The 21,389-nt window shown below is 39.7% G+C and overlaps 1 protein-coding gene across 6 annotated transcripts; it reads left to right on the top strand.

Annotated features, from left to right (window-relative positions):
- The first annotated feature begins 1,298 nt into the window (after positions 1 to 1,298).
- On the top strand, positions 1,299 to 21,345 carry akna (AT-hook transcription factor). 6 transcript variants are annotated; one of them, XM_082538919.1, is made up of 25 exons: positions 1,299 to 1,319; positions 1,981 to 2,095; positions 7,729 to 8,334; positions 9,279 to 10,038; positions 10,123 to 10,426; positions 11,530 to 11,604; positions 11,945 to 12,007; positions 13,007 to 13,127; positions 13,340 to 13,434; positions 13,544 to 13,603; positions 13,704 to 13,822; positions 13,939 to 14,110; positions 14,591 to 14,760; positions 14,867 to 15,019; positions 15,178 to 15,418; positions 16,557 to 16,660; positions 16,848 to 17,113; positions 17,205 to 17,349; positions 17,876 to 18,028; positions 18,455 to 18,594; positions 18,847 to 18,972; positions 19,153 to 19,263; positions 19,448 to 19,546; positions 19,792 to 19,936; positions 20,421 to 21,345. In XM_082538919.1, the coding sequence occupies exons 3-25, from the start codon at positions 7,968 to 7,970 to the stop codon at positions 20,671 to 20,673; spliced, it is 4,242 nt and encodes a 1,413-aa protein (XP_082395045.1). In that variant the 5' UTR covers positions 1,299 to 1,319; positions 1,981 to 2,095; positions 7,729 to 7,967; the 3' UTR covers positions 20,674 to 21,345. The 6 variants fall into 6 exon arrangements, with proteins under 6 accessions (XP_082395045.1, XP_082395044.1, XP_082395047.1 ...); XM_082538918.1 differs by lacking the exon at positions 1,299 to 1,319 and adding an exon at positions 1,395 to 1,594; XM_082538921.1 differs by lacking the exon at positions 1,299 to 1,319 and having other exon boundaries at positions 1,395 to 2,095; positions 7,729 to 8,277.
- Positions 21,346 to 21,389: the final 44 nt, after the last annotated feature.

Here is a 21,389-nt window from a genome sequence, read left to right as displayed (position 1 = left end):
TGCAAAAAGTACTATTTAATGCATTCCACACTGTGTCATCTTTGGCAGTTTTCATGAATTGAGCTCAAGAAATGGGAAAAAAGATGTGTTTTTGTAACAATCTGACAGTAAAAAAAAAAAGGTGCATTCCCCTTTTTCTTTTGGGTGCTTGCTTTACTGCCTCCATCTTCCCTAGTCCCATTCTGTCACACCTCATATCCTCTTTCCCTACAACCATGTTTTTGTTTTTTGTGTCTTTGTTTCTTTCTTTTTTTTTTCTTTTTTACATTTCCTTTCTTTCATTCTGACTTTTTTTGTTACTATGGTCTTCCTCTTTTCCTCCTTTCTGATAGCTTCATGCTCAACATCCTTTGTTCACTGTATCCACTGAACAAAGGGTGCACATGTCCAAAAAAAAAAATTCTGCCTTGCCTCTCTAACTGTCTGTAAATCACTCAACCTGAGCTGTCTCTCCGATGTACTCATTTCTAATCTTATCCATTCTGGTCACTGCCAGTGAAATATTAACATCTTCAGCTCTGCCACCTCCAGCTCTGCCTCCTGTCTTTTTGTCAGTGCCACCATCTCCAAACCATACATCACAGAAGGTGCCTGAAGAAACACTTTAAAACTGATTCTTTGTTGTCTGTTAATATTTGTGTCATTTGAGGTAGGTGTCTTCATTATGCTTGAATGATTTGTAGATCAGTGTTAAGTGGCTTAACAACCAAAATAGATTCCTCTGAAATGTGTCAGGTATAAAGACTGGACTGAAAAAACAAAACAAAACAGCCAATGTCCAAATGAAAATTTAGAAATACCTTCAGAAAGTCTGGAGAACTATTGCTCAAGATCATGGTCACTCTTTTAAAGAATCCTCACATATTGGAAGCAATGGAAACTATAAAGAAATGAGTGATGGCTCAAGAGTTTTGCACAGCACTGTACACGCTACTCCCCTTTACATTGTATTAAAAATTCCCTTTTACCTTTTTAAAAACTGAATTGAACACCTTTATTGTTATTAAATGAATACAACAAAATTGATATCTCCCTAGAGCGCACAGTAGTTCATTAACAAATAAAACAAATAAGGAATTTCATGTCTTTTGTGTTATTTTGTTAAATTGTGTCTTTAAGTTTGTGCAAACCTGTGCGGAGTATCAATAAGATCAATTTTCTTGCCTTTAAATATGGGAGGAAAAAAATTAAACCATGTGCAACGGTGCCCTCTTGTGGTCTCACCCTCCCTTGTATGTTGATTTAAGAGAAGTCCCGCCCCTGAGCACCATCATAACCAATCACTACTCAGATGTTGAGTTGAAGCTTTCAAGCTTTGGGTGCGTGTGTTAAAATTATGCTCCTCACTATTGCCTGTCAGGTTTTCACTGGTCGCAACAAACGCTTTTGTTCAACCACTGAGTTTAGGCTAGGGTGGAAAGCGTTATCATTGTCGTCAATATCACCTTTTAAAAATGGCCAAGTTATGCACGACGTGGTTAGAAGAGAATAAAATGCCTGAAGTATAAGCTCAGGGCTAATATTTCCCCATGTAGTTCGCCTCGAGTAACTGTTCTTCCAGCTAAATCAGTGCCACGCTCCTCCAACGTCCAAGGTTGATAATTAGCCCTATAATTATCAGAAAATTCAGCTTTTCTTTTTATTGGAGAAATGAGTGTAGCAGTGTAACTGCGTCGGAATTAACCTGTCAACATAATGTAGCTGAAAGTGGTCGGAGTGTGGGTTTTTTAGGTTTGCTTTAACTAGAGAATAAGGAGTTAGTGATAGTAACGATAACTAAGTTCTAAAACTGGCAGTGACTACTGTAGAACTAGCTTACATTTACTAACGGTTTACTCTCAACGTTACTCTAACAGCGACGAACCGTGAAGTGAGCTGTTTAACCGTTTTCTAAAACCCCCAGAACCCTGTTTACTGATGGCGGTTTGTTGTGGTGTGTGTGCCATGGTGACACAGGGGTGGGTCTTTTCTCCTCTTTAGTTTTGCTGTTTTCAAGGCAACCGACCCATGCTGTGAAATCTGCCCATCATGAAATCCCTCAAGTCTTTTTGGTCATCTCATCTCCAGTATCGACCCATTACTGTGTTTGTACGAGGTAAGTTGTAATGTAATGCTGTTAGATTTCTTCACAACGGTGGTTCTTGCTCTGTGGCTCCCACAGCCCACCAGACTGGCTGGTAGTACTTGGTTGTTTGTATATCTGAACAAGTTTTTTCTTTATAGTACTGGAAGTCCTTGTTGTAAAGCAGAGGTGGTTAGGGGGGAAAGGATATTGATGCTGCCTGAAACTGTGGATCAAAGGAAGACTGTAGATTTCTTACCTGGCTTTCCCAAGGCACGAAGTTATGTTTTTACAGTATCTCTACAGAATCAGCTCCTTTTGGCAGCACTGATATTTGGGATACAGTGAACAGCAAAGTGGGGTGATTCCATGCAAAATCAGTTGCTCCTCCCAGTTGAATTCTCACGATTAGCTGTTGTTTTTAACATCCACTAGAAGTGTCACCACCTGAACCCAAACTTTAGTTGTTTTTTTTTCTGTAACTGAAGTTTAACCTTAATGTCATGGAATATATGATAGTGTTAATACTGAAAGTGCGTTCATTTAGTCTCATTGACATAGAGTAACAGAAACAAGGATTGGTACACTGGATGTTGTATCTTTTTATCTGATAATTCAATCGTGGAAATTTTAAAAGTATATTTTGGGTAAACTTCCATAGATCATATCACCATGTGCACGGTGGCTGGTTCAAACATGTTTCATTTTTGCCTAGATTTTTAATGCAGGATTACGTTCTTGCTGTGTTTAGGCAATAGCTAATTCTTTGTTAGGTATATAAAGCCATAATCATGGTTAGGGTTCAAATACACTAATTGACTTTTCATTCAGAGCTCTGTTTTCCAGTTTGCCATGGTGACATGCCCCCTCTTTGTCCTCTCTCTGTCCCCTCTTTTGAATGAAAGAAGTGTTGATGCCGTGAAGTATACTTCCTATTGTTTGCTCTGAGGCCAGGCTGGAAGAAACCAATAAAAAAGGCAGTGGTTCCTCTCTGACCTCTTAGTACCATCTGCACCAGTATGTGCTTTAAGTTCTTTGGGGAGAGGTCTTTTGTCTGTTCCTGGGGTTAGACTGAAAACTAAAGAGGCCAGAGCATTTTTTTAATCAAGGCTATGAAATCAGTTGGTTCAGTCAGTTCTTTTAAGTCACATTTCAAAATATACTTGTATAAGAAAAGCCTTACCTGATTTTACTTGATCTTAAGTCCCTTAACATTTGAATTCTGTAATTATTGCTGTTGTTATTATTATTAACATATACTGCTATACAGCTATACTGTACTGTGATTTCTTAACAGTTGGTTTTTAGCACTGCATATTATTATCATTTTGCAAACCTTAGAGACACTGAACAGCAAGTTAACAGCACTACTGGGGTGATGTGGCTTAGGCTGTAGAGTGGGCCGTCTACTAATTGGAAGGTCAGTTGTTCGCTCCGGGGCTATTCCAGTCTGCATCTAGATGTGTCCTTGAATCCCAAATTATGCATTCCTTTCAGAGTGTGTGTGTGTGTGTGTGTGTGTGTGTGTGTGTGTGTGTGTGATAAAAGTGTTTCAGTCTGTTCATGGGTTTAGCTTGTAGTGTAAAAAAGCCCTAAAAAAAAGTGTTTAGTAAGTGTAGATGAAAATTATACATGCACCAGTCTATTTACCCTTTTGTTCTGCCAGAGGAAGCTGAAAATGTTGTTAGTATGTCAATATTATTGAACTCAGAGTCCGCTGGGAGTATGAAGTAAGAAGGTGCATAAAGATGGAAAACATTGTAACGTACAGGTTACGTGCAGGTAAGGCAGAGTATTGAGGCTGGATAGTCAAAAGCACATGGTCAAAATTAGGTCCAGACTTGTTGCCAGTTCTGCCAAAAAAAATCGCCTTTTTGCTTACAAAAGTTGCCAATGTTTTGCTCAATGAATGACAGCGTATTTTGACACTGCACAATTTAGTCAACCAGTCAACAGTCATTGTGGGCAGTGTATTATAATCTCATAGGAAGAAGTTTCTTAGTTCAAATCCCAGCTGGTGTCCTTCTGCGTAGAGTTTGCCTGTTTTCCCTGCCTTTTTGAATTTCCTCTTGGTACTTTTGCTTCTTCCTACAGTCCAAAGACATGCTTTGGTTAGGTTAATTAGCACTTTTAAAGCACTGAATGAATGTATTGTTAAATATGGCTTGTAGTCTAAAGTCCAATGCCAGAGCATTCCAGTTCAGTAGTATTTAAAATAACAGTAAAAATATTAAATCACTCTCTTGAGCGGCTCCTTCTGCATATTCATCCTGTGTCCTCAGTGCTCCCTGTGCCTCCTAAGGAGATTAGCTGCCATATCTTATTCACTAGGTGTTCCTAAACAGATCGGTGCTCTGTGGGGCAGCTCCACCTACACTTCTGTTCACTGTGTGCTCAAAATTCAGCAAGTGTCACTCTGTGAAAACATATATATTCCCTGTTGATTTTATGACAGCTTTTCTTCTTCTATTCTCTCCTCTTCCTCCGTATCATCTATCCTTTTTTTCTCTCACGCTGTCATTCCTCATCTCTGTCCTTCCCGAACATCCAGCTTACCTGTGCATCATACATGTATTCTTGGCTTGCCTCACCATCTGGTTGTGATTAGTTTGTCTGTAGCACTGAGTTTTTTCAGTCTCGTGTTCTGCATGATGATTATTGTCTCTTTACAATCGGTGAAGCCCCCTGTCAGGGATTTAGAGCAGCTTACCCCATCCCCCCCCCCAAATCTGGCAGCTGAGTTAAATACTTAGTTCTCCTGGGCATGAACATGGAGTTATGAGCAGAGTAACAGGTGAGTTCTTTTTGTGCTTCTTTTTCCTCACCAAAATGAAGCTCCTATAGATACAGATAATGTAAAAGCTTCTGAATTTAGGAATTACATTTTATGCTGTCTTACCTCATTTTAATTTTATTATTATTTCCTCCCATTACATGGATAATTATCCTGGAAGCTCTGTATCTTTTTAGTTTACTTTTCTGGGCTGACTGCATGATTAGTTGAATTATTAAAATTCATAATAATTGTATTTCGACCTCAGTCCTCAGTAGGAAATGTGTTCTTTTAATAATATTCCCCACCTTCTATTTCTCCAAAATGGTTGTAACTAAAGATCTTTATCTGTTCATCGTCTCTCTACTGACATTTGTGATGAGGTAGCAGGTAAAGTTTTTCTGATGATTCTTTCATGTAGAACCTTTTTGTACATAAATGCTGCATGAAAGGAGAGCTGTTGCTACTGTGTCAGCTAAACCGTCCTCCAAGCACTTTGCAGTCACATCAGGGTTTTTGCTTTATCTTTCTTCCCAGTGAATGTGCAAATCTTTCTTGACAACCAGTTTTATTTCTACATCACATTTCAGACACTTTAAACTGCAAGCTATTGCTAAAGCATCAGTAAGCTTGACGTTCACATACAGTTTTCTTAAAAAATGAACAAAAATGTAATTTGACCACATGTTTGCATGGCTTAAATAATAGAATCTCATTTTGTGTGTAAAATCTTTGGTGAAGAAATTTTTATTATGGCTATGAATCTATTAAAATAAAATGAGCACTAAACTGTCAGGTGATACATATATTTGCATCACATTAATTTGTGGCTTGTGCAGTTTCACTTCAGCAACAGCCTGGTGGGGATTTGGTCCTCATTTGCCTGAAAATTCGTGTTTGTCCAAGAAGGAAGAAACCTTAGAAATAATACCATAATTACACTGTGAGCTCTAAGCAATTCTATTCTGAAATGACTGTTGTTGTAAACCTACCTCTCATGTTGTTTATGCGCAGAGCTGCGTGCTCTTGTTCCTTGTGGTCTAGTTTAAATGCATGGTGAGTTTGCCATGTTGGCCTGTGTGGAGAGTCGCCAGTGATTTGTGTATGAAAGGGCTCAGCGTGATGCGAGTCTGTGCATGCGCGTCTGTGGGTAAATCTGAGTGTGTTTGTGTGTAACGTTTGTATGTTAGTTAAGAGATGAAAGAAGCACCAGGCTTCATAATCTTCTTTTGGTAATCTGGGATATTGATGAAAGAAGCAACCAACCATGGTTACCACTTTTCTTAATGGAAATGTGAGTGCTGTAGAGTGTGTACTTTACTTGCGCTTTGTTTTAAAATGTTAATTGCAAGACTTTGCTTCTGTCATTGATGCATGTTAAAGTCCATGACCCGGTATGCAGTTGTTATTTCCTGACCTGCTGGCTCAAAACCAAAATAATCAAGCTACATCATCATTATGAAATAGCTGTTCTGTAAGTGGAAGTGGAAGTAAGTGATAATTACACAGTGTGACTTTGCTGCTCAAGCAATCAAATCCAAATAGCTTAAAGTTTAAATATGCATGGTCTTGATGTTCTTTGAGACCTGTTGGCAATTAGGAGGACTGCACCACCAAGTTGAACTCAGTTCTGCTCAGTATTAATTGTATCTTTTTATAAGCTTATTGTTTTGGACCTCCACAACGGTCCCAGTTTCTCACGTGGCCCCTTGGGAAAATTAATTGCCCACCCTTGCTCTAGCACATTGAAATGCAGCTTTGGGAGTGAGCCACTGGCTGTATAGCTGTCAGAGATGTTTAACTGCACACTCTGAAAACACAACTTGAGCTCATGTTGTGGAGTTGCCATAGTGAGTGTTGCAGCTCCAAGCTAATTCTTGGGAGACTTGCTATGTGACATTTTGAACTAGCAGACTAATCGAGGATCTGTTACCTGTATACTGTGTTTGTTTCCTGTGAGTTAAGCAACTGAGATGAATTCAGTAGTGTGTGTAAAAGCTGTACGGTGTGAGCAGATGGTACAGGATTTGAGCAGGGGGCAATAAAAAGAATTCTAAATCAGTGGTGTAAACACAAAGTTCATGTCGCATTAGAAACCGGTCCATACGTGCTGCATTGTAAATATTCTCATGATATCCTAAAATATCACGAGTCAGTGTTTGAACTGCACATTTTCAAAGGAAATAGTCAGTCAACTAAGCTTTAAATAATCAGGAGCCTTTTCTTAAAGGTAGCAGCATCTAGCTGGTAGATTATATGTGTATTCCCATTCTGTCATCTATGATTACATTTATGAACATTTTTAATTATGTATATAGTAAAGGTATTAAGTTTTGAATTTACTGATTATTATTATCCTGGTCAAGTCTGTTTGTCTGTCTCAGAGTTTGATCAGTGTTAAAACAGAGTAAAAAAAAAGTCGTGTAGATGGCATTAAAAGCTCTCTCCAATGAGTTTGACTGTATTGTTTAGTACAATGCAAATAAAATAAAATACAAGCACTGATAAAGAGAACAGAAAAGCTTTTAGACTGAAGGATTAGACAATTTAGAACTTTAATTTTTGTTTTTTGTTTATTTTAATTGGAAATAATTGCCGTTACCTAAACCAAGCAAGTAAGCAAATAAAGAGTGTTGTAATTTCTTTCTTTTTTCATGGCTTTATTGTGTTTGTTATGTCTAGGATGTTTTTTGTTTGTTTGTTTGTTTTTTATCTGTGACATGATTTATTTTTTTTTTTGTTAAATTATTTCAATGGAAAATAGATTAGGAATTGGGGTTAGCCTCAAATCTTCTGCATTAACAAATCGTGCTACTCAAGGTGTGTTAACCTTGATTCATTGCAAAGTGTTACATGTAGTGAAATAAGTATCGGTTGCTTGTTTGTGTTTCAGGTATTGCATCCAAATGCTTCCTGTTCCTCAGCACTGAAGAGTAATCACTGAGTCTGTAGCTGTTACCTCTGGACTGCCACCAGCTCAATGACTTCTACCGCAATTTGTAAACTTCCTCCACCATGGTTTTGAAAGTGGCTACAGAGCCAAAGAAACTAAAAAAGATGCTAAAGGTTCCCAGGCCTGGCTGAAACAGTAACTGAAGTCAAAACAAAGAACTGAGGGAGGCTGCAAGGTGAATGGAAACAAGACAGAACACCACAGCAGGGGTTCTGTTCTGGACCCCTGCCCCGGTCCACTCCTCACCTAATAGCACTGCTATATCAGAGGATGAGTGGGATGAAGAGGATGAAGAACAGGCAGAAGAAGAGGATGACTTTTTTAGTCAAATGGATGAGAATGGTATCATTGGACTGTCAGAGGCACTTGAAAATGTGGAATTGGAGGAATGCAATTCAGATGGGTGCCCTGGATCCCTCACCCCAGAGGAGGCAGATTATAGTGTGGCTGAGAGGGACACACCGTCTGAGGAGATGATCTACAAGCTGAGTAAGCATCTGTCGCACCATAAACCAACAGAAGAAGATACAGGAAAACTGTCATCCTGTGAGCATTCATTTATAATTTATTAACTTTTTTCTTGACCTTCATTTCTTAGTTTCCACTCTAAAGCACTTGAATACACCTAATTCTGAGACCTGTTTGAATAACAATTGAATAATTGTTTTCATTTTTTTTGTTTTCTCATATTTTATATTTTCTAAAACCTAAAAATAATATGCTTAAGATGATAGAAAACAAACAAATCCTGACAACTGAAAAATGTAAATTCTGTCTTTGTTCTCGAGATACTAATTATTTTGTCATCAGGTGATTAAAAGAGGTCCCTGCTTGTTTGGTTCTACTGTAGAGAGTAATTTACAATTGTAAAATCTTTACAAATACACACAAAATTTTGCCTGTCTCCCCGTCATATTAGTCTCTTTGGGCAATTTTGAGAAGTCAAAACAAAACGGGATTTAGCCAAATCTAGTGAGTAGGATTGTGGTGAACACTGACATTGTTCAGAATATTTTCCTCACACACCTTGACACATAACAGTAACACTTTTAAAAGGTCATCGTGAACAACCGAGTGAATCTTGAATAATGGCATGGATCCCCTTGGTTCTACTCCTCACATTATGTGCCACCTTGGGCTTTAGACAATAAGGAACAAACAAGCAGTTTAGTACAGAGTTGTGGTCTGAGACAAAGCTCTCATCACTACTGATCCGTGAACCTGTCTAAAGCAGAGAAAGCTAAAAAATTGCAGAAGCGCTGGCGAGGTTTTTGGGGAGGAGGGGTCCCCAACATGATGACCTTAAGGGAAACTGCCAAATTTAAAATAAGTTTGGTTGTTGATGGCTGGAGTCATGGAACTGATTGCACTTGAAGACCAAAGACGGTGCACATTTGTGTGATTCATTAAAACTACACAGTCCTTTGTTGCGCAACACATTTTTTGCTTCCTTATTATTTTTTCATGCCTTCTTCTTTTTGTAATTATAGATGAGTTAAAAACGTGGTCAGAGGATATGGAGGTGAGGCGGAGAATGGAGGAGCAGGTAGCAGAGCATCTTTCTGAGTGGAACAAACACCACGACACGACGAATGATGACAAAGATGGAGAAGAGAGAGGGAGGAGTGATTGGAGTAAAAAGAAATTTGAGCACACTAGAACATCAGGGGAGCTTGGAAGAAAGCTGGCAGGACTCGCTGAAGGATATCGTGATAAAGAAGAGAAAAAAGAGATCAGCTCAGGACAATCTTCTAGCGTTCAGCTGCATGCTGTGGACAGTGTCTCCTGTCCAGCCTCCCGTTCTGCCTTACCCCATCGTCTGCATTTCACTGCCGAGGAATTAAATACTGCCCCAGGAATTGAAGCTGAAACCTTTCCAGAAATAAGCTTTACAGAAAGTTTTCAAGAGTCTAACAGTAGCCACGTGAGCCTCAACTCCAGTCCTCGCTGTCCCGAGATAAAGCTCAGGGCTTCGCCTCAGCCAGCAGCATTGTTTTCTGAACAGGTCATCTCAAATCATTACAGGAGATTAAGTAATGGCCCTGGAAAAGAATCAGGAAAGAGAGATAAGGAGCATAGTCACCCCACTCCCACACCAAGAAAGATAAGGAAGCACTCTCCTGAGGCTGCATATTCAAGAACTCATTCCCCCGGCACAGTCAGGCCCAACAAACAACAGAACACACGTCGTGACAGGGACGTGGTAACGCCTAGAACCAGGAGCAATGCTGTTGCAGAGGACGAATCTAGGTAAAACACATTTTATTAACCATTTTATTTGGGCTTTCTTTTTGCTCTTTTCTATTTTCATACATCACAATTCTCTTTTTCCAGAAAGGGGCCTCTGAGTTACCACACACCAGACTTCTCGAAGGTCGAACCCAGAGTTCATTTTCCCAAAGGCGGTTACAAGCCCCCCAAGAGCAGGTCCTCGTTAACGAGGAAGTCCTTATCACCCGAGCCACCTATAGTCTTCAAATCCCCTGCTGATATAGTGAAAGAAGTCCTACTGAACACCGCTGGTGAATCTCCTACCTCGCCAGATTCTGACGGACAGGCAACCAGTGCAATCAACGCTATTGTGCCTCAGGAGTTCAGATGCCACCAGCAGGCCACCACACTGGTCAATCAGCTTCAGGTACTAGTAGAGACTAAGAGGTATTTCAGTTTGGAAGAGTTCTCTGTAAAATTACTTTAAACCACTAAAGTTGATTGAGATGGACAGAAGATATCTAACTTGTCCCAGTATTAAAATCAAAGTTGTAGTAATGATGGCTGCATTCTGCTTAGGGGAGGTTCTATTTCTGTGAATACAGGTTCACTGACAGGGTCTGCTGGGACACGTAATTGAAGCTTCAGTAATAAGATCTGTGCTTTTTGTACTATAACAAGTCAAAATGTCATGAAGAAGTCTGAGTTTTTCCAGGTTAGTGTGAATGCCAATACTGACTGGACTTAAAGTACGAGCTTTCATTTCAAAAGGCGAAAACGTCCCACAGGACGCACTTAGAATTTAATAATGTGTGAACATCAAACATGGATATGCCAGAAGGGACTAATATATTTAGAAAAAGTCTCATCTCAGCTCCCAGCTCAAGGTTTTAAAATGGGAAAAATAGGGGAAACGCATTTAAACACATGGCACATGAGACTCGTAGTTTTAGGGTGCCCCACTTTATTTCCTCTTTGTTTTAGTGTCACGGTTCAAATCAAACTCATCACAGTGGTGGAATCTGAATAATGGAGACATTTTGTTCATTTTTTTATTGAACGTGAAAATAAGACACCGATTTCTCTTCACTTAGTTTTAACTATAATATAACAACAATATACAAATACATTTTCTAGAATGAATTTTGTTTAATATTATTACCCAGAATGTCACTGTCTGCTGTAGCGTTTCAGTTACTATACTGAAACTGAGCATTAAGACATCCATCCATTTATTTGGACAGCCAACAAAAGCAACAAAAGCAAATCCAAAACCAAAGTACACAGAGATATTTTGCCTGGCTGTCCTCATATGTTCAGCTTTTGTTTACGTTTGACAGCCTCACAGGATGAATTAGACTAAACTGGACCTAAATTCCGCTCCAGTCTTTTAGTCCTCTCTTTTATCGCCACCCCCATTTTTGCTTTATTCCCTTTCATTTTCATTTGTCTCACTTTTTTTTCCTCATGTCACATTTCTTTTGCACTGCTTCTCCTCACTTCCTTCTCCTTTATTTCCTCTGGCTGCAGGAAGACTACGACAGACTGCTGACTAAGTACGCTGAGGCAGAGAACACCATTGATCGTCTGCGTCTGGAAGCCAAGGTAGTTAATCTAGAGATCCAGCTATAATTTATCACCTTTTAATGGTGTGGATTGAAAAACAGTACATCTCACTATCATATGTAATTATTAGTGGTCTAACCATTAAGCCACTATAAAATATTAAAGTTAATACCAAACTTCAAAGTGATATACAACTTATTTACTTAAATTTTAGGCATTTATTGAATTTTTCTTGTCAACAAAGAGTAATTATGTGGCTTTCGATAGTTGAACAGCTGTGAAAGTACTTTCAAAGTAGAGCTTAAAATTTGAATCATTAGAATTATGAAATAAATTCATTATGTCACAACATTTATATGTCTATATTTAATTTTTGCAGGACAGAAATTTAGAGAATCAGCATCCCAGGTCCAGGCAGGCTCAGCGCATCATAGACAGAGCAGTATGTCATACAAATGATTACAAATCTCAGAAAAGTGGGATTTGAAATAAATACAGAAGAGGCAGGAGTAGTGCTGAAGTGTTCGGAATTGGGTCATTTAAAGATTTGGTGGCTCATTTCTGTTTGTGCTGCAGCGCTTCACATTCAGCACTAATTGAAATCAGCTTACTGAACTCCTCACCTCCATTTTCTCCCATCTCATTCATTACAAACTGAAACACCATCTGTTCTATCCTCCCCTCACCCAGGCAGGGTGGGAGGAGTTCCTTTACAACAAAATTTGCAGATATTTGTTAGTAAGTATTTTTTTCTGATTAGACATATGTTCCAGTAGATTTACCTTTTGTAGCTGAGCTTATAACCAGTTTAATAAGAAATCTGACTGGTTCCAGTCTGATTGATGATCTGAATTTAGGTTTTAAGTGGGGTTTTTGTCTTTCTGATTAATCTCTGTTGTCTCTTAATTGTATATTAAAGTGTCCCTGTAGGTGCCATGCAGCTGTTTACTTTTGCAATATGTAGGCTGTGTGTGTGTGGGGAAAGGGCCTTCTGAGAGCCGTTAAAGGTCATAAAGATTTACAGCTTTGAGTGACTGTCAAGCTCATTTTCACACTTTGGTTGGCTGATGACTGACTATGTTTAACTCATTTTTTTCCAAACTCTGTTATTCTCCCCTGCCCTTAATTACCTCAGTACCCTCCTTATGTGTTAGTCAGAATAGTTGTGAGGCCTTAGTGAAAGCTTACAACCTGTGGACACTAGATGGGAGTGTTTTCCTGCTGTGTGTATACTGTTTTTTAATCTGACTCGCTTCACATTTCTAGAATGAGAAATTAGAACAAACACTGATCAAAACCTGCTGAAGTCTCATTTTGTATGGGTAAAAGTACTATACAGTGAAACAGTGTGTCTCTTACAAAATGTAGAAGTCCACATACAGACAGGCTAGGTATTAATTATTGAGAACACGTTTGTTTTTGTTTTTCATGTTTCTTCCAGGTTAACCTGTACTCTGACCCACCAAATCCCGGCCACTGCGTGCAATCAGGACTAAACTGCGGTGCTTCAAAGTTGCTAAAATTTGATTTTCCTCGGGCTCAGAAACCCACGACAGATCAGGGTATCTTCATTTTATTTAATGGTTACTTCTTTGCTGCTAAATCTTGTATTAGTCAGTATCTTTAAACCGGGCAGCTTGCACCACAATTATCTGAATGGAGAAATGACTCTGCAGATATTTAGAATTTTTGGGTGAACTGTCTCTGGCTTTGATGATTGTATACAACAGGCATTGTGTGCATTTTCCTTCTAATCTGTTTGTCCATGTAACAGGAAGTTCAGCTACCGGTCCTACCGAACCAGGCTCTACGCTTGGACAGCAGCTAGCCAATATTCTGTTCAGCCAGGCCGAAACATTTCTGCAGCAGGTAACTGGCCAATTAAATCTTTAGAGATGAGAATGATCCGATTTGCTGGCTGGTAATAATGGTCATTTAGGAAGTTAATCAATGATAAACCTTTTGATTTTTCATTCAGCTGCAGACGTTTGAGGATCTCCGTAAAAGCAAAAAACTTCAACCTTTTGAACAAACTGAGGTAAAAGCAACAAAAGCACAGCAGAATTCTCTAGGTTTTTAAACATCACATCTAATGGGAACATATATTGAATGGAATACATAAAAGTTCTTTCTTTTAGGGTATGGCTCAGCTTGCCGAGGGGCTCGAATCTTTGGAGAGGGGATACTTGTTGGCGAGGGATGAGCACAAACTCCTGCAGCAGCGAGGCATAGAAATCAGCCAGTTTGACCCAGAACGGTAATGTTGATGTCCAGCATTACATCTGAATACATTTTATATTTTGCATTTATGTGTGCTCATTACTCAGTTGTTTTGATTTATTTTTCTTTTTTAACATGTATGTTATGCATCAGGGAGTTAGAGGGGCTGATCTTTCAGTGTGGGCTGCGTACGGACGAGCTGAAGGAGCAGGTGGAACAGATGCAACCGGATCAGCCCACCTGGATTACTCCCCCCTCTCCACCTCCTCAACCAACCACACCATCTGCCCTCTCTGTGGATGTTGTAACCTTCACTCACCCACAGGTAGCAACAGCATCATTTTATTCTGTGTATGGCCGGGATTATTATGACTCTGTGAGCAGCGTGGGAAAATTGTAATAAACCTAGTCTGTGTGGAGGAGGTATGTGTTTTTAGTGCCCTTGTAGCACAGTGAGTGTAGGGAATTGCATTCATTCACACTCTAGTTACAAGGCAGACATCTGCAGAGTGGTTGATTACCACAAATCAGAAGGTCAGTGGTTAGATCCCAGCTCCTCCAGTGTACTGTTATATGGAACTGTCCTTAGGCAAAATGGAAAAAGCTGAAATTGCACCTGTGAGTGCTGTGAGTGTGTTATACATAACGTGTTTAACTGCTTAATGTGGTTTGTAGTGGAAAACTTGCATTTTTATTTCACAAAATTGGACTATTTTTGGTTTATGATGAAATCCCTGTTCAGGACAGGATCACAGCTTTACCAGACTTTATCTTGTCAATTACTTTTCTCTTTTTCTCTTTTGAGGTCCTGCCTGTGCCTCTGCTCTCTGGGGCAGCGGAAGCAGAAGTGAGCTCAGCCTGTAAAGAGAACGATGAAGAGAAGTCCGAGGGAGAGGATGAAGAAACTCTCTACCTCAATCCTCTGAAGGGCAAAATTAAAAGTGTTGCAGAGGACTTTACCATGGCAGTGAATCAGTGAGTAGCTATATTTAAATGCATCAATATCATGAAATCTGATAAATAAGGAGCCCTGCAGCTGGGACTTTTTAATTATTTAACTGTTTCTCCTCCATCTGTTTAGCTACCGAAGCATCAAGGAGCTTCCCAAACTTCTAGAGCGTAGCCTGAATGAAGCAGTTCTCTCCTCTCCTGCTTTAAGAACTAACATGCAGTCTGAACACAAGGACAGACAGGAAACTGGAAACAATGAAGTCTGGAAAACTCTCTCTCAGAGGTTAGTCTCAAAGTAAAAGGCAAGATGGTCTGCATTTTCACCAGCAGCAGTTTGTTTTTTCTATTGGACAAAAAATTGAGTAAAAAAAAATACACAATTGGGAGGAAGCTAATTTCTCCGACCACTGGACTAAATTCTCTCCAATTATCTGTTAACAGGAATGCACAATCAGACCATCAGGGCTATTCTTCTGACGTGAACAAACAGCAAAACAGCAGGTCCAGTCCTCGCCCGGCCTCCAGCCGGCTCATGATGTTTCCTGTTTTTCGTCAGAGTAACATAAAGAGGGTAGAGGTGGGAAAGTCTCACAGCAGCAGTCTGAGTAGCCTCGGAGATGTAAAAGTGTCAGAGGTGAGGAGCTCCGAGGTTCAGGCTGGGGGCAGGAGAGTGTTTTCTCAGGTCAGTGATATTGATGGTCACTTATCCTGTATCAGTTCGAGTAAAACTGTTGCTTTATTATGGCCTGTATGGTGTATGGTTCTACCAAGCTTGAGTGAAAATGGGCTGATCATTTTTGGATTTGGAGCTGATAAATACTGAACAACAGTTAAATTTTACTAAAAGGAAGAACCTGGTTACATACACATATTGTTGGCACTATTAAAGCAACATACTGTCATATGTCTACACTGGCAGAATACTATTTATTGCATTAGCATTTTTAGCAAATTAGTTAGCTAGGTATAGCCTATTATATATTGTTTTACTCATGCATTTTCCTTGTGCTAATTAATATATTGTATATAATATTATTATTACTAACAAGCTGACAGATCAGCGCTAGTGATGTGCGATACCACTGATTTCCTTTCCGATCTGATACCAAGTAAAATTCAGGGTGGTATCGGCGATACTGATCCGATACCAATACTTTGTACAAAAACGTATTTTATTTATTGTATCTTTTATTGTATCTCAAATTACAGCTTCATAATGATTAAAGGGCATCAGATTACTTGTTCTTATCACTTAATAATGCACAATTATCATATAGAAATAAAAAAACTGAAGTTGTGCGCTATCGGAACATGTTGCCTGCCTGCAGCACTAAAGGACTCCGTGAGAGACGTCTGTCTCACCCTAGCAGCACCTGTCCCTCTCCTCCTCTTCACTTCGCCTCAACATAAGCTCGTCATATTCTGTGATTTGTTTTTGCATAGGCTTAGATTTAACAGTGTCAATTAATGACCAATCAGTGGTTTCTCTATGGGTGACTTCTTAAATACAGCTGATATATAAGTGCAAAATGCTCCCTATATCCTTGGACTAACTCAATCAGTGTATATGTGCACTATTTGAATTGCCTCTTTTTAACATGCCAAAGTTTAATTAGTTTCAAAGTAGCTAAAAAAATAAACTTTATTTAACAGCAGTCGCCTCAAGGTGGTTTATGCTATGAGATAAAGACCCTACAATAATACTAAAATATTTCTGTAATGATTAACAAAACACTTTATTTTACTAAAGATTTGACATATTCGTTGCAGCTGCCTAGTGTGATGATCAGTATTAATGTTGTATAACTTCTGTTTTGTAGGATGGTATCATCTCTCCAGAGACAGACAGCGGGTTTGTTGGTTCAGAGAGCAGCCGTCTAACTCCTGCAACTTCCAGTCCTCTCCACCAGAGGGCATTAGAGAGGTGAGTCCAACTCGGCCTCCCTTCCTCCATAGTGATTTACTGCACTAATAATTTCAGCTCAGGTGCCATCCCCCACCCCATAACACACACAACACATTCTGATGTGATTTTCTATTGTTTTAAAGTGATTGTTTTTTTTTCTTTGATTAAGTCTTCTGTGTTTTTGTTTTTGTCCATTATGGTGCAGCGGTGTTCCAGTGCCTCAGGAAGGAAGCACGAGTCTTCAGACAGGCCGAGTCTTTGCACCATCTCATTTTTCCTCACCGTTGCACAGTCATACAGCTAAAGACCTGATTATGAGCTCCCGACTTAGCCTCAGCCTCGACCAACCACAGAGATGCAGAAGGGCAGTGAGGAGACGCACCTCCTCCTGCTCTCCAAAGCGCTGTGTCAATCTGAGACAACAAAGGGTGGCGAGTGGCAGCAGTGAGTTTGGACTTGAAAGTGACGGCAGTGAGTTTCCAATTTGATTTACTTAGTAATCAGTAGTGCTCTCTCTCTCTTTTTGAGTATTTAAGCTGCTGACCTCCCCTTATTTCTACAGCTCGCATTGACTCTGAAGGTGAAAAGACTGACCAGTACAGCAAATCTATCAATTTCCTCGACAGCTCACACTCAAGCTCTTCCACCACTACTCAGCACCACCTTTGCGATTCTCCACGAGCAAGGAGTTCCAGTCAGAACTGCATGTGAGTGTCTGGATGGGACTTGAAGCAAACAAGTCAACAGTACAAGTGGAGAATGTCCCAGAAACACAAAGCTCTGAGAGTGAGGCAGTAGATAGTCACTCTACAGTGTCGCTGTGAATCCTAATGATTTCTGATGAATGACAATAACTGTTGCTACAATAATGCAGTAACATGATCACGCCAAAAACTAGTTGTAATGTTTTTATTATAATTTTCTTTTATGTATTTTATTACAGAATCGCCTGCTGTTGAATCAGGTTGTATATTAGGAGCTTCTGTTTCCTGCACGGTGTGGTGTTTCTTGTTTCTTTTCAGAATGCGAGTGCACCTACATCAATATTTGCCATCCATTTTTTACCAGCTGAATGGTTTAGTTGCATATTTTCCACAGTAAAGCATTTTAGAGGTCACGTCACAATATTTGGCCACAAAACTTGGTGTGGTATGATAGTGCATTAGTTCAAGCTTACATATGAACTGCAAAGGTGGATTATTTTGTAAAGATCCTTTTTCTGTTTTCCTCTAGTGATGCAGTCCAGATACTGCAGGCTGAGGTAACCAAACTGAAGGAGAGACTAGAAGATAGTCTGAGAAACAAGAAGCCTATCAGCTCTATTAGATCAGCTCCATCAACTCAGGATAACAGCTCTAATCAAAGCTCCTCTTCATCTTGCTTCAGGTTGTTTTTGTTTTTTTCTTTTCAATGCTCCACATAAAACCACAGAGTCAGTCTACTGTGATGGATTATACAGTCACTTGTCTTTGCTGCCAAGTAGGAGCACTAAAAACCTGATTTGTGTTTGCTTGCTTTGGGTGATATTCCCAAATTTTTCAAATTATTCCAGATGTCTAACAACATCTGGAATTTATGACTTTTTATCTGATGTGCTGCACTTTTGACTCTGTCTAGAAAGGTGCTGTATAAATAAAGTTTTATTTATTTATTTAATAATAATAATTGTGGATGCATAATGAACTATGTGATCTTATATTCTACGGCCTGATTTGGAAATTTCATAGTTATGTCACAAGTGAAGTTTTAAGCATTTATAGCAGACTTGCTTTTTGTTGCTTGCTGTTAATTTAGTTTTCTTCCACTTCTCAGGTCTAGAGAGCAGCGGAGTGATGTCAGTGCAGGGAAAAGAGAAACACAGATGGTGGACGAGGTTGCGGAGGAGTCCACACAGAGACGAATAGCCAGGAGAAAATCTGCTATAAACCAACAAGAGCCACAACATGATTACTGTGAGTTCATCGTGATTAACAAATGATCATTAAAATCAAGGAGGGAGACGGAGTGATACCAGTTTATTCATTTCATTTAGCCATTATGAAAGCTTGTATGGTCAAACCGAAGCATGTTCACTCACAGGGACTAACAGTGTCGTCTCCTTTAAGGTTCTCATCCTGTTTTTGATTCTGAAGCCTGTTATGCTCATTAACTCCTATTTTTAATGGCAAGCCCTATCACTTATTGAGTCAGTGTTTTATTTTCAGTGACAAGATCGGCGCTGCAGCCCTGTGCACCACAGCCTCAGGTGTCCAGATGCACTCAAACATCTGCAGCACTAGACAGCTGCTCTTCCCACACAACTACTGTCTACAGCAGGCGAACACAGCACAGTAAGAACACCTACCACACCACTGGAGACACAAAGACAAATTCAGTCAAATACAGCTTCAGAAATTTGAAATTGCAGTGGGACCTGTTCAGACATGTTAAATAAATCCATGTAGGTTCTCAGTCATCTACACTGCAGTCTTGAGGGTTTGAGCTGAGGGAAACCTCTCTCTGTATTGCAGGGAAGCATCCTGTTGTTTCTGTGTCTGAAAAAGGAGATGAACCTGACAGCAGAAGAAGTCAAGCTCCTGTTTGTTCTCAGTGTTTGTCATTTCACAGAGCATCCCCTGAACGTGAGAATGAATGCCTGGATAAACATGTTTGCTAGCAAAGAGGGCAGAATCCAAGTGTCTGAAGTGCACTTTGGTTAAAAACATCTTTAAATTAATGTTAAAGCTTTATCTGGATTAATTTTATGGTTTGAATGAGTCGATCAGCCTCCATAAAGCCTCTTCTATGATGTCTCTGTACTGTCAGGACCAGCTGGTGGCGGTAGAGAGATGCTCCATTCCTCCACTTGCTGCCATCAATGTCCTCTCTGCGGACGCCTCGAATCATACAAAGTCATTAAGCCAGGTTAGAGACCATGAGATGCGTTTCAGATGCACAGAGCACTGAGGTTTAAATCCTTATCAGAAGAAGGATGTACTGTTATCTTTGTGTGGCTAATCCATTATTTCACCACACAAAGACAAGAGTTTAGTTGTGTGGAAATTTATGCCCGATTTCCACTTGACTCATAAATTTAGTCTGCAGTAAATGAAATGAGTGCAATTATTTTAAGTGTTAATGGAGCTCCTGGCCTGCTCTGTGGTTCGCAGACAGTCACAGACTCTCCGACACTTCCACACACATAAAGTACCAGCCAGCCGAGTCCCCTGATGGAGCAGTGGGGAGCAGGTTCTTTGCATCTGCAGCTCCACCTGCACTGCTGCAGTGCATGCCAGTGTGCCCTCCACCACTCCTGTAAGTGCGCTGGTCTCATAGCTCACACACTCATCTGACACAGTATGCAAAAATCCTAAAAGCCTAAAATTTTCATTTTCTGCTTCTTTTTTTGTTTTGTTTCCCAGACTTTTAGATTAACATGCAAATAACAGATTTCATTTATATATCCTTATTTTCTATTTAATTTTAAATTTAAAGATGACAAACTGTGTCCAGAATCCACACAGCATTATCGCCTCAGTCTAAAAACACAGAAGGAAGATTTCGCTGGCTTGACTGGCCAGGTCGTTCCCTAAGTGCACATGGCTGCGCTGAAGGGAGGTTTTCCCTCTCAGCTGAGAGGTTTGCTGGATGAGGATTTGGGGCAAAATAGTGCAAGTTATGTGCAGTTTATTGAACAGTTTCTGATACATAACATTTTTCATATATAGTTTTGAGAGAATGTTACATAGAAACATCTTGTTCTGTCCTGATCCTTACTTACTTTTTACCATCTCCTCAGGTTGTACTCGTCCCCCCTCTACGTCTCTCCTAACAGAACTCCGATGTCTGCCGAGGTCACTGGTCCTGGGGAGGTGAGGAGGAGGACGAAAAGACGCTCACTGTCTGTTGACAGGGAGCGCTCGTTGGACAGCTCACTGAACAAAGCCATCAGAGCAGCTCGACACATGAAACACACCTCCAGGCACATGGCTGGCTCGTTGGCATCTGGACTGCAGTACCAGGAGCTGCTCACTCAGTCCTGCAGCTACTAGTGTGAACTGTCATCACAGGCACTAAGACTGAGAGTCATTAACTCAAAAGCAGCTGCAGAACGAGGCACGAGCCAAAAGAACTGAGTCGGACCAAAGTGAATATCTCAAATCCTCTTTGTAAGTTTTCTTTGCTGATGTTTTCAAAGATAGTTCTCTCCCCCGCCCTGCTCAGGTGGCCAAAGCATGTATTTTTATCTGCTGGTAAACATTACAATAACTCTGTTTACACTATTATGTCTTATAGATCATATTTATTTTCAAACCTATGACGTACTACAGAGACCTGTATATTCTCATGAATTAGTTCTGCACTTTGAGCCATTTCTTGATCATGTGACACTAGTTTTCAGAAATCTGAAATTAACCTCAGTCTTATTTTAGTCGCTGTAGAAATTCATTTTCTGATGATGTAGAAACTCTTTCTGCTGTAAATGAAATGCACTCATGAGCCATGAGCTCAGTTTTAGATGGTCATTCTTCAAACCATAATCATTTGATGTACCAAGGGCCTCAGATGCTGGATATCAAAGGTTTTTTTGTCTGTATAGATGATATATTTTAAAATGCGATGTTCTAGATATGCTTTTTGTACTTTGTTTTTTTTATTTATTGCTCATTTGTGCCGATGTCGATCCAACGTCATTTTCACTACTCCGTAATGAAAAAAAAAAAGAATGACTGTGTGTTGTTGTTTGTTTTAGAAATAATAGAAAAAA

The sequence above is a fragment of the Aulonocara stuartgranti genome (genome assembly GCF_965226115.1).
Source record: "Aulonocara stuartgranti genome assembly, chromosome: 7".
Lineage (NCBI taxonomy): Eukaryota > Metazoa > Chordata > Actinopteri > Cichliformes > Cichlidae > Aulonocara > Aulonocara stuartgranti.
This window is presented reverse-complemented; position numbering and strand designations above follow the sequence as displayed.